This window comes from Nicotiana tomentosiformis, chromosome 1, assembly GCF_000390325.3.
Source record: "Nicotiana tomentosiformis chromosome 1, ASM39032v3, whole genome shotgun sequence".
NCBI lineage: Eukaryota > Viridiplantae > Streptophyta > Magnoliopsida > Solanales > Solanaceae > Nicotiana > Nicotiana tomentosiformis.
In genome coordinates this window covers 3435054-3452781 of record NC_090812.1, presented here as the reverse complement: position 1 = coordinate 3452781, position 17728 = coordinate 3435054, and the positions used below count along the sequence as shown (strand labels likewise).

At 39.1% G+C, this 17728-nt stretch overlaps 1 protein-coding gene across 1 annotated transcript; it reads left to right on the top strand.

Annotated features, from left to right (window-relative positions):
- Positions 1-12028: 12028 nt before the first annotated feature.
- Positions 12029-14329, top strand: LOC138895964 (uncharacterized). The gene is made up of 4 exons (XM_070180757.1): positions 12029-12628; positions 12747-12830; positions 12990-13150; positions 13465-14329. The coding sequence occupies exons 1-4, from the start codon at positions 12029-12031 to the stop codon at positions 14327-14329; spliced, it is 1710 nt and encodes a 569-aa protein (XP_070036858.1).
- The last annotated feature ends 3399 nt before the right edge of the window (positions 14330-17728 follow it).

Genomic DNA, 17728 nt, shown 5'->3' with positions numbered 1-17728 from the left:
TTTAGCAAAAAGGCGGCTGATGATATCAAGTACATGCAATATTGGAACAATGCAAAGAGGGTGAAAAGGAACACATTAGTAGAGGACATTGGCAGACCCAAATGTACTCATGAGTATTTGATTTGGTTTCAGTCTATTCCACCAGGGGTCAGTACCCATTACCAGCACAACTTAGGGGGTGAGCAGTTCAGACAGATTATTCCTAAGAGGCTTCGGATAAAGATCCTTAGGGTAGGCTTGAGTTGCTAGGGTCTCAGTTAGCAGGTTTGTTAGCCAATGTGGAGCAGCATGGTTAGTATTTGTTTAGGGTCGACCTTCAGGAGGCGGGGGCACACGCCAAGACCTTTGTTCCCACCATTGTTGCATATTTACGGGGCATGTTACTGAGCTTTAGCATGACATGCGTCCCAGGACCATCCCAGCTGGGGGCGCCGCATTCAGGAACTGCATGAGGAGGCTTTTTATTTATATACTCTGAGTCTGTTTTGTGTTGTCTTTTACTTTCTAGTTTTGTCCAGTAGTACTGAGTCCGTTAGGAGTGTCAGAGTCTGTCGTAGTCTAGTTGAGTTTGTCAAGTCTTTTGTTATCGTACTTCCTATTTTGTATTTGGAAAACCAAAAAAAAACTAATTATAAACGAAAAGTCCAAAAATATTATTTTTTTAGAACTACGCTTGGTCTGATTCATGTGAAACATGATACGTAGGCAACCTACATCGGGTTCAATCGAATCATTTTTAATTTTTTTTAAGAAAAAAAAAATGAAAAGAGATGAAGTTGTGGGATGTGAGAAATGAGAGGAAAGAAAAGAATGGTAAGCATAAAGGAAAAGAGAGGAAAGAAGATGGTGTAAACCAGGGAGCATTAAAAGAAAATAAAAAAATAAGGTTGGAACAAGCAAATCGGGATGATGCCATATGACCTTATGACCTTCAAAGTCATTCTAGAACCGTTAATTGCTGCTAAGTGCATCGCATGTAATTTGATATTATTATCTGATACCTTAACTCCAACATGTTGGCTTTGTTTTTCTCCTTTTTTTTCTTTTCATTATCAATTCCAAGAAGGTGGTTGGTTTGTGGCACTCTAGCTAGTCATCCATACAACACTAGGTTAAAGAGCAAGGCAATCATGACTAGCAAAGAATTGGACATAGGTGTTGTTGATCCATCAAGAGAGATTGTAGAGTCAGAATCTGAGTTGAATGAAGATGTTCAAAGGTTGAAACAACACATGTCAGATATGTATCAAGCTTGGATTAGTGGGCATCCTCCTTCCTCATTTGTCACTAACTACACTGAAAACCCTACCACCATCCCACCACTATCACAAGGCCAGATTCCCACCACTGTTGATTTTTCCCCACAACATGCTCTAGGCTTTACCCCTTATCACAACTACCCTGGCACCTCTTCCCAACCTTTTCATGCTTCACCAGCCAAAACAACCTCATATCCCGCTCCATCATCCATTCCTGTTCTTGTAGCCCCTTCACAAGCTACCATCTATCGATCTTCTAGTGAACCCGCGTTTAAAGTTCCCGATGCCCAATACTGTGCTCCTGAACTGACTTTTAAGGTCTTAGATCCCTATAGTTATACCCCACTTTAAGCCTCCTGTTGAAATCGAGAAACCCACTAAGAATGTGGAGCAAGATGAGATATTCAGGAAGGTGAAGAGTTTAGATCAATCTTTAAGGAACATGCAAGGGATAGGAAACCAAGTAAGTGTGTCTTACAAGGACTTGTGCTTGTTCCCTGACGTCCAACTACCCGCCGGGTTCATGATGCCAAAGTTTGATCTTTATGACGTACATGGAGATCCCGTGGCACATTTGAGAGGTTATTACAGTAAGATGAGAGGCATTGGTGGGACGAACGAGCTTTTGATGACCTATTTCAGTAAGAGTTTTTAGTGGGGCAAGCCTGGAATGGTACACACGTCAAGATGCTAGCAGGTGGTATACATGGGATGATATGGCTCAGGCCTTTTCCTGACACTTTCAGTATAATATAGATATTGTCCCGGATTGCCTGTCCTTGACCAAGATAGAAAAGAAGCCTAATGAAAGCTTTAGGGAATACTGGCTCAGATGGAGAGAACAAGCTGCCCTGGTCAATCCTCCGATGGAAGAAGACGAGACGGTCAAGTACTTTCTTCAAGCCCAAGAGCCTACTTACTTTGGCCACTTGATCTCAACAATAGGCAAGCCTTTTAATGATGTGGTAAAGATGAGAGATATGGTGGAAGAGGGACTCAAGTCGAGCAAGATCATGAGCTACTCCGCTATAAGAGCAACCACGCAGGCAATCCAGAACGGTACAAGAAGTTTGTTAGGCAAGAAGAAAATGGATGATGTTGCTATGGTTGTCTCTGGACCAATGCATGGCCCAAGGGGTCCGCCTCTATCACGACCCAAATAGCAGGTCTGTGACGGGCACCCGGTGCCTAACTCAACCGAATACCAATGTAACGTATCCTTCTTATCATACTATCATGGGTAAATGAACCGGAAAGGCGTCATAAGATAAATAGGATTAAACATAAGATAATACTCGACATCGGATGACCCAACATGATATAGAAGCTTATGCATGCGACATATGGGCCTATAAGGCCGACATGATAATTTGTATACTCAAAACATAGGCCGACAAGGCCATACACGTATCCATATACATGACATCTTTCTACAAGCCTCTACAAGTACATAAATGTCATAAAAATTAAGATATGGCCCCGCCATACTAATCAACACATGTCCAAATCATACTGACCAAATAGGCAACTCCGGAGCAAGTGGAGTGCACCAACATTTTCCACTGAGCTGATAGCCTACTAGGAGGACTCTCAACCTGTCTATCGGGACCTGTGGGCATAAAACGTAGCGTCCCCAAGGAAAAGGGACGTCAGTACAAATAAAGTACTAAGTATGTAAGGCATGCCAATACTATGTAAAAGACATGAAAGAAACACGGAGTAAAGAACTCAACCTGTAATTCCAAATAGCTTTGTGAATCATGAAAATCTTATAATGTCATGCATGTGCGTATAAATTCCATACCATGCATAGGTATATGCGTACATAACATCATCAAGCCTTTAAGGGCATACCAACATATCATCTCAGCCACTGTGGGCTAAATTATCAATGTATACCAGCTGATCAGGTGGTGGTGCGTATATAACACCATAACCTTTTCCCATATCCCATATAGATATAATACATGCGTATATAACGCCATCTGGTCATGAGTCAATGTACATGTATAAATGAATGCAATGCATAATAAAGTAAGTCAGTAAGATCTCCCAGAATGTCATAAGATCAATATGCCTTCGGTTAGTATCATGAAATAAACTTTATCAACTTACTTATTTTCTGAGACCCATGAACAGACGATAGAATAATAGGACACATGGGGAATCAAGAACATAGGCACTCCTAGTGCTTCTATGAATAAAGGTATTTATGAAAATTTCGCGTTTTCTTATTTAGTTTGTATCGTATGGATTATGCCAAAAGGAAAGAAGGGATAGTCTTAACATACCTTTGCAATTTTCTCTCCAATTGTCGACCAAGCTCAATATGATCTTCTTACGTCTACAATGAGTAACCCAATTTCATCGTCATCATATAAGTATTGTAACTCTCATATTTCAAAACCAATATTCTACAAGAAAATGGACAGCACCTTCCCTGTTTTTACTACATCCCATTACTAAAAGTCACCAAACAGCCCAAACAACAACAATATAATTCACAATAAGCTCTCTGATTACTTCGACAACCATTTTGAGCGGCAAACTCGATTTACAATTAACAAAATATAATTTAATCCAATTCCTTTTCCATGAATCTGCCTACAACTTATATAACATCATACTTATGCTTACCATATCATTTTCATCCCAAAAATTGATAAGAATAATCTTCAAAAATAGTCCACACGCCTAGCACCTTAACCTTTATCGTCAACCTCTTATTTTTTATGTTATCTTCTTCAATCCACTGAATTAGCACATAGATAAGCTTAACAACAGCAGCCAAAACATAATCAAACAATTTATAACAATTTCCAGCCACAACAAACCATATATATATCCTCAACACAGCCCATAAAAAAGAGATAACGATTCCTTATGCTATGTCAATTACTATCTTGAAGATTTTAACTCCAACAACTCAAACAACACATGATTAACCTTAAGCACAACCAAAAACATGATTTACATACCTTAGGCAGTAGATACAACTTGAAATCCCCAGTTGGTGTAGCTCACAACAACCCTCAATCACACCACAACATCATAGAAGCATTCTCATGTAGTCTTTAACACTTTTGATGATGATTTGAGTTGATTCCCCTTGAGTTTGGTTCTTGGGATTTTGGGATATGCTAGGGAGGGTTTTGGAGAGATTTTGGACGAAATTTGGGTGAGAAATGACACGAAATGAGGCTGAAACATCTTTTAAAAGACATAGGGTCGGTGGCCATCTCAAGTGGATCCCAACCGAGCTGCTTGCGTAGCCTCGCGAAAACGCGGATATCTCTTTACTCCGACGTCGTATCGACGAACGATTTGCAGCGTTAGATACTAGATACATGGATATTTAATTAAATATAAATATATACCTGCAACTCTTAATATATTGTGAGAAAACTGCCTCGCAACCTGGCCTATAACCCTGCCAGTTTCTCTGAAGTTCGGCGACATGACTTGGCGACCCTACTTTAAGAATCCATATTTCTCTACCCCGATATTGTATGAATAAATGATTTGGACCGTTGGAAACTAGGTTCCAATACCTTCATATTTGTATTATATATGTCCCAAAATGACATCATAAAGCTTACAAATTAATTTCTCAAAATGACTCGTTTCAAGGCATATCTTAGCTCGATGTTTCTGCAAATTTAATTCGATTTTTCCCAAACTTTATACTTCATATCCAAACATCATATATAGTCATATAATGACTTTAAAAATATTTAAATCATGATTAACAAGTCTCATATTCATCTTAACTTACTTAAGACTTCGGTAAACCTTTGTTATCCTTGTAGCAGGATTTTGTCCTCTTTGAGTTTACATTAGATAATCCTATAATGACCGTGATGTCTGAAGTACGGGATGTAACAACATGTCCCCTTAGAAACATTTATCCTCGAATGATAAATCTTAAAGGCTTGCGAAACTGGGACATAACATCAGTAAATCACTTTATATACTTTCAAAGAGGATCTCATTTTCAAGCTTACATCAATTTACTTACGACGTACTTTCACGTACAAAAACATGGGGTGTAACATCATTCCCCCTTTTGGAATATTCGTCCTCGAATATTGACTGATACGCTTATCATTCTCATAACCTATGGCTCTTATGAATACTTTAATATTGTCCTTTTCCATCTAGGCAACTGTTCTATGAATAAATCTAAGGGTCAGGGCATTCCCCCATTTAGGCCTCTTTCTCACGCCACGACTAGTGGTCAGAATTCTTCCAATCTTATAACTATTTCTACCTTCTATCATGCAGTATGTACGACTTTGTCCTTGTATGTGTGCCTATGCGACTCTTCTCTCCTTTTCCTCCAGCTTTTAGCCAATCTCTAGGCCTCACTTTGTGAACATATACAGGACTACGACAAACTGTCCCTCTGGGCATCTATAGGTATACTGAAGTTCTTTGCTTGGTACTTTGTTGAATGTACCACTATTGCTATATTTTGTTTTCTAGCCTTGGTTATCTATCCTTATGGCATAGGTGCATCTAGGTAGGTCATACCGTACTATAACACTTATTTCGATTTTTTATTACCGAGGTCTGCTACCCAACTTCCGGTTACTCTCTCACTGCTTATCCCATATGTATAAATCTAAGTCCTTTAATGTTTCCTTATTACTGTTCATCTAAAGAATGACATCATAACCTCCTCTTATACCTTGGAATTTTTATCCATCTATTGTTGATTCACCTTAATGTTGATCTATATCTACCACTGATAACTTGAGACCTCTTACGTAATACATCTGAAGTGATATTCCTGATCCACCTAGGGTTGATACTATACTTCAATAACCGTATTTCATAGCATCCCAGCGCAATTCATCTTATATGGGTATTCTAATCCCATGCAATTCATGAAATCCCTTTTCTTAAAATGATTACTCATTCAAAAGCCTAAACGACATCCTCTTACCAATCATTATTACACCCTTATTCTACTACCAGGGCAGCATTTCATCTTTTTTAATTGCTCCTAGTCTTAGACTCATCTGAGTCAATTCAAGCTATACTGAGATTTCTATAACTTACGGAAACCATCAGCTCTCTTATTTTGATGGGCTTAATCCCAGGCCTTACCTATTCTTGTCACCTTGTCACTCATCTTTACTTATCCTTACTCCTATCTACCTAAACCCTTGTCTCTCTACGATACTTTAGATTGAACCTACACATATATATTCATACTACTCGCAATATTCCTTTAACTTGCTAGCACCATAGATTTTCTTTCGTGCCTTCTCAGTTACCTTTAAATGTAAGCAATTAATTTTACTGATCATTCTGCCACTTGTTACATGAATACTTGGCTTATCTTGTTGCCCACGAATACTGGAATTTTCTATAACTCAAATGATCTCAAATATCACCTTTTTTCCCGTTCATTAGCCACGATAGGTGCCACTTTCTTATGAAGTACATACAATGTTATAGTGACATAGTTGTTACAAGACCATTTCCTCTTTATGTCACTATGCTTAAGTTGAAGCCTTCTTCCTTATTTCCTCAGCTAGTCTTTCTTTGTAATACTTAAGGGAGACCCTTTGACTCCTATAAGGTTGCGAGCTTATTACATCGTATACCCGAAATAATTTTTGATGTTCTTACTCGCCTATAATTATCCTTAGTTATTTACCTCCGCGCCTTTGTGCTTGTAGGGTTGCTTCTGAACTGAGATTTTTGACTGTCTCCCCAGTGGTACTCCATTTTGTTCATAACACTTATACGGTATCTTTAACAACCACAACTCATATATGAATATTTCTCAAGGATCACGATGTCATCCTATTTGCGAGATTGAATTGCCTATGTTGGGTTTCACTATATTTATCTTGCACAATCTACTGATTTTTTTGTATCTTCTTGTGTAGCCATAACTAGACTCTTCGTGAATCAACTACTAACTACTTGTTGGTATATTTTCATATCTATATTATGCGTAACCCCTCTTGGGTTATTTCATTTATCTTAACTTACTTCTCGTACTGGCTCCTTATGTATCGAGTGTTCATTCCCACTTATTTATCAGTATCATCTGGTGCGGAACCCTTACTGCCTCTCCCCGATGTCATGCTTGCATAATGTTCTGGAGTCGTATCATATCTGTAGTATCTGAATTAATGCAATCTCATTCCTTTCACCTTTTTACCGCATTCTTTCTTTAATATTCTATAGTTACCTCTTCATCTTTGGCGTCTTTTCGCATCTTTACTGACATCTTACCCACCTTGCGGTAACCCTTCTGTACCAAGGATAACTAAAGTTCTTACGCACGAGGGTGACGCCTAGTGTAACTGGCACACTTAGTCCCTTAAGCTTAACTTTGCTCACAGTGCTCGCTTTAGGGAAGCGTCTTCTTGAATGACCTTTAAAGGTTATTTTTTTGTTGTCCATTCTATTATCGCCGGAACGTGATCTCTAAAATTCTCATGATGCTGGCTATTGTCAAATCATTTGGTCTTTAATTCATATTCATTTTATCTTGTTCACCAGCTCATACTAATTTCTATTACTCCGGGGTCCAACGCTTCCTTCTGGTAATCACGTTGGAGTCACCAACTTATTTCTCGAAAGAAGGATATGACTTTATGGCTTATACTCTTCTATTGTTTCAAGACATGTCTCATCTTGTATTTTCTTTCACTTGACTGTATACTCTGTCATCGTGTCATATTTTGATTTATCGTTATCACCCATATATCACATCTTACTCATGTTGTTTCATTTACTCTCTTATTCTCCAGATAATATTTTTTATCTATCACTTTATTCTGAAAACTTCAACAAAAGTTCTTTCAATTTTAGCTCCCCTTGCTTCATTTCACTGGCTCTTCGAAATACCTAACATTTTCCCTTCTAGGATTCCACTGCCTATCTTCTAAAATATCTGAACATTCTAGTATTCATATCTTAATGTACCATTCTAGAGTTCACCATATGGGTGTCTCACAAGGAGATCTATTACCACATTTGCACTATCTTCGGAAATGTTAGCTAATGATAACAATCCATCCACCATTTTTGGGTTACTCTAACCCCAGCTGGATCCTGATATCCTATCCTTCTCTTAAACTATATCTGCTGGCTCCCATAATTACGATAAGTGTGGCCAATTGCATATAACTCTACTACTGTTGAAAGTAACTCGTAATGCTTGTATTTCTCTTTCGGAAATGCAAATACGGATAATCTCGCTTAATCTCATTAACTAGGTACTACGTGCACTTTTTCATCTCGCTTCTTTTACTTGCCGAAACTTGTATCTACCTTCATATTTTCTTGCCTTAGGGCTCCTTATCAAGAAGCTTACACATTTTAGTACACACATGATCTGCTGAAGACCTCACATTTACTCATCATAAGCATGATGCAAAATCGAGTTCCTCTTACTCAACTCTTCCACATCCACATTCAATCTCTTACCAACTATCTTTCTGGATGTAGGTATCGTTGTATTACAAATAAAATAAAATTTAGGAGTTTGAATTCGTACAACTGAGCTCTACCACACGATCTAGAGTAAGAAGAAAGAGTGGCAATCCTAAATGCCCTGTAGCCTCCTGCTTCTAAGTGTGATGCATAACACACCTATAAACAAGACTCTACTAGACACGGCTTGTAGACTCCCTAGGACATAACTGCTCTGATGCCACATGGCCACCGACCCTACATCTCTTAAAAGATGTTTCAGCCTCATTTCGGGTCATTTATCACCCAAATTTCGTCCAAAAGCTCTCCAAAACTCTCCATAACATATCCCAAAATCCGAATAACCAAACCCAAGGGGAATCAACTGAAATCATCATCAAAGGTGTTAAAGACTACAAAAGAATGCTTCTATGATGTTGTGGTGTGATTGAGGGTTTTTGTGAGCTACACCAGCTGGGGATTTCAAGTTGTATCTACTGCCTAAGGTATGTAAATCATGTTCTTGGTTGTGCTTAAGGTTAATCATGTGTTGTTTGAGTTGTTGGAGTTAAAATCTTCAAGATGGTAATTGACATAACATAAGGAATCATTATCTTTTTTTTATGGGCTGTGTTGAGAATATATATATGGTTTGTTGTGGCTGGAAATTGTTATAAATTGTTTGATTATGTTTTGGCTGCTGTTGTTAAGCTTATCAATGTGCTAATTCAGTGGATTGAAGAAGATAACATGAAAAATAAGAGGTTGGCGATAAAGGTTAAGGTGCTAGGCGTGTGAACTATTTTTGAAGATTATTCTTATGATATTTTGGGATGAAAATGATATGGTAAGCATAAGTATGATGTTATATAAGTTTTAGGAAGATTCATGGAAAAGGAATTGGATTAAATTATATATTGTTAATTGTAAATTGAGTTTGCCGCTCAAAATGATTGTTGAAGTAATTAGAGAGCTTATTGTGAATTATATTGTTGTTGTTTGGGTTGTTTGGTGACATTTAGTAACTTATGGGATGTAGTAAAAATAGGGGAGGTGTTGTCCATTTTCTTGTAGAATATTGGTTTTGAAATATGAGAGTTACAATGCTTATATAATGACAACGAAGTCGGGTTACTTACTGTAGACGTAAGAAGATCATATTGAGCTTGGTTGACGATTGGAGCGAAGATTTCAAAGGTATGTTAAGGCTATCCCTTCTTTCCTTTTGGCATGATCCATACGATACAAATGAAACAAGCAAACACGAAAGTTTCATAAATGCCTCTATTCATAGAAGCACTAGGAGTGCCTATGTTATTGACTCCCCATGTGTCCTATTATTCTATCGTTTATTCATGGGTCTCAGAAAATACGTAAGTTGATAAAGTTTATTTCATGATATTAACCGAAGGCATATTGATCTTATGACATTTCGAGAGATCTTACGGACTTACTTCATTATGCATTGCATTCATTTATACATGTACATTGACCCATGACTAGATGGCATTATATACGTGTATATTATATGTATATGGGATATGAGAAAGGATTTTGGCATTATATACGCACCACCACCTGATCAGTTGGTATACGTTGATGATTTCGCCCATAGTGGTTGAGATGATATGATGGGATGCCCTCTTAGGATTGATGATGTTATGTACGCATATACCTATGCATGGTATGGCATTTATACGCACATGGATGGCATTATAAAATTTTCATGCATCACAGAGCTATTCGGAATTACAAGTTGAGTTCTTTACTTCATGTTTCTTTTATGTCTTTTATATACTACTGTCATGCCTTACATACTCGGTACTTTATTTGTACTGACGTCCCTTTTGCCTGGGGACGCTGTGTTTCATGCTCGCAGGTCCCGATAGACAGGTTGAGAGTCCTCCTAGTAGGCTATCAGCTCAGCGGAAGATGTTGGTGCACTCCACTTGTTCCGGAGTTGCCTATCTAGTCAGTATAATTTGGACATATATTGATTGGTATGGCGGGGCCATATCTTGATTTTTATGATATTTATGTACTCGTAGAGGCTAGTAGACAGATGTCATGTGTATGTATACTTGTATGGCATTGTCGGCCTATGTTTTAAGTATACAAATTATCATGTCGGCCTTATAGGCCTGTATGTTGCATACATAAGCTTCTATATAATGTTGGGTCATCCCATGTCGAGTATTATCTTATGTTTAATTCTTGTTATCTCATGACGACCTTTCCGATTCATTTACCATGATAGTATGATAAGATAGATATGTTACATTGGTACTCGGTTGAGTTAGGCACCGGGTGCCCATCGCGGCCCTGCGGTTTGGGCCGTGACAGCCTCACCAGTACACTCAACCTTGACCCCAACCCCAAGCCTACACCCACACTCCATATAATCCTCCCCAATAGTATTTCCCACTACAAAACCCTCAATACTTAGTTAGGCCACCCCAATACCATGTTCACCACGCATAATCATATGCTCAACCTCCTCCTTACCCGCAATGGTGTGTACTAGCTCTACAAAACTCTTATCCATACCCACAAACCTACCGAAACCCTACTAGTCCGAACTTTCAACCCGGGTCATAGTATAAAAGAGAAAGGCAACAGCAGAAAGAGACCTTCACCCCTTTGGGAGAGTCCTATGCCAGTTATTTCAAAGGTTGAGGCAATTGGACGTGTTGGTGCCGATTGAGGAAAAGATACTAAATCCACCCCTGAAAAACCTTGATTATTCTCTGAGGTATGCATATTGTTCTGATGCCCCGGGGTAAGATATAGAGAAGTGTTGGCATTTGAAAAGATCAATACAAGGGCTTATTCATGCAAATCAAATTGCAGTAGAACTTGCCAGCCCATGCAGAGACACACATGATTTAGATAGTTCATAAGGATGGGGAGTCCGGGAATTCTTCTGAGTCCATCATGATGATTCGTTCTAGTGAAGGTAATTCAGTTATGGTTCTAGACTCTACAAAAGCAATTCCCTCGACAGTTGAAGGGATGACGGAGAAACTAGGGGTGCTCAATGTGAAGCTACTCGTGTTGGTTGTGAAAGGTCCTTCGAAGGATACTGGGATCCCAAGAAAACCTGTCATAGTCATGAAAGGGGCTCATATTACCCCTTTGGTTATTAAGCTAGTGACCCAATTTCTAGTGGTTGATACAAAGGCTATCCCATGGAATTACAAACAAGTTGTAGTGCCATATAAAGGGAAAGAGGTGGAGGAAGAAGTCAATGAAACTGGAGGACTGACTCGTTCTGGAGGTGTTTTACCATGGAAGAATTGAGGAAGGCCAAGCCATTCAAGGATAGTCAAATGCTAGTAAAGAAGACGGTCACCGAAGAAGTGGCTGAAAAGTTCCTGAAAAAGATGAAAGTGCAAGATTATTCCATTGTGGAGCAGTTAAGGAAAACACCTGCTCAGATCTCTCTTTTGTCTTTATTGATACATTCAGATGACCACTACAAAGCCCTGATGAAGATTTTGAATAAGGCACATGTTCCTGATAAGATCACAGTGAATCAGTTGGAAAAGATTGCTAACAAGATCTTCGAACCAAATCGGATCACCTTCTTAGATGATGAACTTTTTATGGAGGGTACAGAACATAACCGAGCTCTTTATCTCACAATGAAGTTCGAAGAGTCTGTTGTTTCGAGGGTACTAGTTGATAACGACACTAGTACAAATATTTTCCCTTTGTCTACTTTGCAAAAGTTGAAAATCGGTACTGAAAGAATCCACATGAATAATGTTTGTGTTCGAGGCTTGGATGGGAGAGGGAAATATTTTGTCGGTGATATAATGATCGAATTTTCGATAGGTCCAATCGAGTTCACTATGGAATTTCAAGTGCTAGATGTGTTTTTCTCCTACAATTTGATGTTGGGAAGGCCTCGGATACACGGGGCTAAGGTAATCCTATCTTCCCTTCATTAAATGGTAAAGTTTGAATGAGACGGGCAAGAAATAGTTGTGCACGATGACGAGGACATATTTGCTTATAATAACCCGTATGTTCCCTTTATTGAAGCTGAAGATAATAAAGGACCTTGGGTCTACCAAACTTTCGAAGCAGTATCTGTTGAGAAGATTTATGAGAGAGAATGCATTCCAGGTCTAGGGCTATCCTCTGTGTCCGTCATGGTTGCAAATAAAATGTTTAAGAATGGTTTTGTGCCGGGTAAAGGTATGGGTTCATCTCTATAGGGTATTGTGCATCCAGTGTGCCCACGTAAAAATTTTGGCATATTTGGTTTGGGATTCACTCCCACAGAGGGACGTGAAAAAGGCTAAAAATCAGAAACAGAAGGTATGGTCGCTACCCAGGCCTGTTCCACACATCTCCAAGTCTTTTATCAAGCCAGGGGCCGCAAAACATCCAATATCATTAGTCCCAAAACCTGTAGTCGATATTGATGAAGAGTTGATCAAGAGGTTCCAGAGTATGTTTGATGAGGTTAATATGGTAGAAATTGGGGAAGGTTCTAGTAACGCAGATGTTTAGCTCGTTGGGCCAAATGTGAAACTTAGAAATTGTGAAGCTACTCCTCTCTCCACCCAGAAGGAGTTTTGGTAGTTTGCTTTATTTACCTTTATGTTATCTAGGCTATTCCAGGGTTGTAGTCCAGTTTTTTATTTTTCTCTTGTTTTGATGTTCAAACCCTTCTATCCTTTTATTTTCAATGAAATGTAATTTTTCGTTCTCCGTTATTCCTAATAGTGTTTCATTTTGTTTTTATTTTGTACAGTTCTTTTTATGCTAGTTCTAATGACATGACATGTATGAGAAATTTTAAGCCAGGTCTTAAAAGCCAGTCTAATCTTGAAATAATGATCCAAGAAGTAGAATATGATGAAGAAGCAGTATTTGAGGAAATAAGTAAAGTGCTAAAACACTTTGAAGAGAAACCAAAGCATAATTTGAATGAAACTAAACCAATCAATTTAGGAGATCAGAATAATGTCAGGGAAACTAAGATAAGTGTGCATATGGAACTGCAAGTCAAGGAAGAAATAATCAAAACAATGTTTGAGTACAAAGATGTATTTGCATGGTCGTACGACGATATGCCGGGCTTAAGTACTGATTTGGTAGTTCATAAACTGCCAACTGATCCTGCATTCCTTCATGTCAAGCAAAATTTAAGAAAGTTCAAGACTGACATGAGTATGAAGATTAAAGAAGAAATCACAAAGCAACTTGGAGCAAAGGTCATTCGGGTCACTCAATATCCCACTTGGTTAGCTAATATTGTGCCAGTACCAAAGAAGGATGGTAAGACCAGGGTATATGTTGATTATCGTGATCTTAACAAAGCAAGACCAAAGGATGATTTTCCATTTCCAAACATCCACATTCTAATCGATAATTGTGCCAAGGATGAGATAGGGTCTTTTGTGGATTGCTACGTAGGATACCACCAGATCCTAATGAATGAGGAAGATGCAGAGAAGACAGCGTTCATCACAACATATTGCTATCGGGTAATGCCATTTGGTTTGAAGAATGCTGGGGCAACTTACATGAGGGTGATGACTACCATATTTCATGACATGATACACAAGGAGACTGAGGTTTATGTAGATGATGTGATCATAAAGTCAAAGAATTAGTCCGACCATGTCAAGGATTTGAGGAAGTTTTTCCAAAGGCTCCAGATGTATAACCTCAAGCTCAATCCAACAAAATGTGCATTTGGTGTCCCGTTCGGGAAACTGTTGGGATTCATGGTCAGTTGATGCGGTATTGAGTTGGATCCATCGAAGATCAAGTCCATCCAGGAGTTACCACCGCCCAAAAATAAAATCGAGGTGACGAGCTTGCTCGAAAGGTTAAATTACATCAATGGGTTTATTGCTCAACTCATAATGACCTGTGAGCCCATCTTTAAGTTTCTGAAGAAGAATGCCACAGTCAAGTGGAATGACGAGTGTCAATAAGCATTTGATAAGATCAAGAGGTACCTGTCAAACCCACTTGTGTTGGTCCCACCAGAGCCTGGGAGACCTTTAATCTTGTATTTGACTGTCTTGGATAATTTTTTTGGTTGCGTACTGGGTCAACATGACATCACAGGAAATAAAGAGCAAGCAATTTATTATCTCAATAAAAAGTTCACTACTTATGAGGTTAAGTATACTCTTCTTGAAAGGACATGTTGCGCCCTGACTTGGGTGGCACAAAAGTTGAAGCATTATTTTTTGTCCTACACTACTTACCTCATCTCTCGCATGGATCCTCTAAAGTATATATTTCAGAAGCCTATGTCCATAGACAGACTTGCAAAGGCAGATTTTACTCACAGAGTTTGACATCATCTATGTGACTCGGACCGCGATGAAAGCTCAAGCTTTGGCCGATAGCGATGACATCAACAGTGTTTGCATGATCTTTGTCAACGATTCAGTTCAGTAGAATTTAGGCATATTCCCAGGGTTTATAATGAGATTGATGATTCCCTAGCTACTCTGGCTTCAATGCTACATAATCCAGATAAGGCTTATGTTAACCCTGTGCATATCCAAGTCAGTGATCAGCATGCCTATTGTAATATGGTTGAAGAAGAACTTGATGGTAAACCTTGGTTCCATGATATCAAGGAATACATCAAGTCCGGGGTATATCCGGTACATGCCACAGGTGATCAAAAGAGAACCATTCGACGTCTGGCTAGTGGTTGTTTCTTAAGTGGAGGAATCTTGTACAAGAGGACTCCAGACCTAGGACTACTAAGGTGCGTAGATGCTAAGCAAGCTTCAACTATCATGAATGAAGTACATTCTGGAGTTTGTGGGCCTCATATGAACGGATATGTCTTGGCAAAAAAGATATTTTGAGCAGGTTATTATTGGCTCACCATGGAACGAGATTGCATCAGCTTTGTATGCAAGTGTAATCAATGCCAGGTGCATGATGATTTGATTCATTATCCACCATCTGAGTTGCACACAATGTCTACACCTTGGCCCTTTATTGGCTGGGGAATGGATGTTATCTGACAAATTGAGCCGGCAATAAAGGGCCAAGGTGTAACTTTCAAGTCCGTGACCAAGAAGGCAATGGTAGATTTTGTTCATTCAAATATCATTTGCCGGTTTGGAATTCCCAAGGTAATCATCATAGACAATGGTTCTAATCTCAACAGTCATTTGATGAAAAAGTTATGCCAACAATTTAAGATTATGCATCGAAATTCTACTCTATATCGTCCTAAGGCAAATGGAGCTGTTGAAGCTGCTAACAAGAACATAAAGAGGATACTTCGTAAGATGGTTCAAGGTTCTAGGCAGTGGCATGAAAAGTTGCATTTTTCTTTGCTGGTCTATCGCACTACTATTCGCACTTCAGAAGGTGCAACTCCTTATTTGTTGGTATATGGAATTGAGGTAGTTATACCTGTTGTAACGACCCAGTCGGTCATTTTGAGTATTACAATCCTGTTTCCCCATTTACTGCTCAAATTGTACTTTACAGTTGTTGTGTGAATTATCGGGGCAATTGGATCGGGTCCGGTGAGGTTTTTGGAATGAATTGGAACACTTAGTTCCAAGGTTTAAAGCTTAAGTTAAAATAGTGGCCGAATATTGAATTATGTATAAATGACCCCGGAATGGAGTTTTGATGATTCCAAAAGCTCTGTATGGTAATTTTGGATTTAGGAGCGTGTCCGGAAAATTATTTGGAAGTACGTAGTGGAATTTGGCTTGAAATGCCGAAAGTTAAATTTTTGGGAAGTTTGACCGGGGGTGACTTTTTGATATCGGGGTCGGAATCCGATTCTGGAAATTTAAAAAGGTCTGTAATGTGAAATGTGACTTGTGTGCAAAATTTGAGGTCAATCGGACGTAATTTGATAGGTTTCGGCGTCGTTGTAGAATTTGGATATTTCAAAATTTATTAGGCTTGAATCCGTGTGTAGTTCGTATCTTTGAGGTTGTTTGATATGATTTGAGGCCTCGAGTAGATCCGTGGTGTGTTTTAGGATTTGTTGGTGTATTGGGACGGGGTCCCGAGTTGCTCGGGTGAGTTTCGGTTGGTTAACGGATCAAATTTAACTTGAAACATTTCTGGAATTGCTGCCTACTGGTGTGATCGCACCTGCGAAGCTTTTGATCGCGGGTGCGAAGCCTTATGTGCGTGAAATCAGTCTCAGAAGTGGCCAAGTGTGGAACTGGGCAGTGCTCACAGGTGCGAAGATTTTACCCGCATCTGCGAGGCCGCATGTGCGAAGGGTTGGCGCAGAAGCGAAAAGGGTGAGGAAGTCGGGCAGCGCAGGTGCGGAGTCGCATTCGTGCTTGGCTCTCCACAGAAGCAGCCTGGCTCGCAATTGCGCCCATTTTTCCGCAGAAGCGAGGGTCGCAGGTGCGACACCTTGTCCGCATATGCGAAAATCTACTGGGCAGAACCTTAAAATTCGAGGGTTCAACATTTTCACCCATTTTCAGATTTTGGAGCTCGGGTTGGGCGATTTTGGAGAGGAAATTTTCCACACAACTTGGGGTAAGTGTTCTTAACTCCCTTGTGATTATATTCCATGAATTAATCTTCATATTTGGTCTAAGAATATTGAATCTTCAAGAGAAATAGAAGGAAATTTCTATAATGTCACAAAACGTATTATTCAAGTTTGAATACCGATTTGGAGTCGGATTTGGGTGAAATTAGTATGGTTGAACTTGTAATTGGATGGGTTTTCATATTTTGTGAGTTTCGTCAGATTTTGATATGTGGGCCCCATGGGTGATTTTTGGGGAGTAATTTCGGATTTTATGGAAAATATTAGCGTTTTGATATGGAATTAATTCTTATAAATTGTGTGGACTGAGTCAAATTGTTGGGACTAGATTCGAGCCATTTGGAAGTTGATACGCATAGAATGGAATTCCTAGAGCATTGCTTAGCTTGCTCGACATTGGATTTAGCTTGTTCGAGGTAAGTAACTCTTCTAATCTTGGAGCTGAGGGTATAAACCCTGAATATATGTATTATGTAAATCGTTGGGAGGTGACGCA

Coding starts and splice junctions, on each gene's coding strand:
- LOC138895964 (XM_070180757.1), top strand. CDS start 12,029: ATGCTAGTAAAGAAGACGGTCACCGAAGAAGTGGCTGAAAAGTTCCTG. Junction 12,629..12,746: donor CTCGGATACACGGGGCTAAG/GTAATCCTATCT, acceptor CCTTTATTGAAG/CTGAAGATAATAAAGGACCT. Junction 12,831..12,989: donor TGAGAGAGAATGCATTCCAG/GTCTAGGGCTAT, acceptor TCACTCCCACAG/AGGGACGTGAAAAAGGCTAA.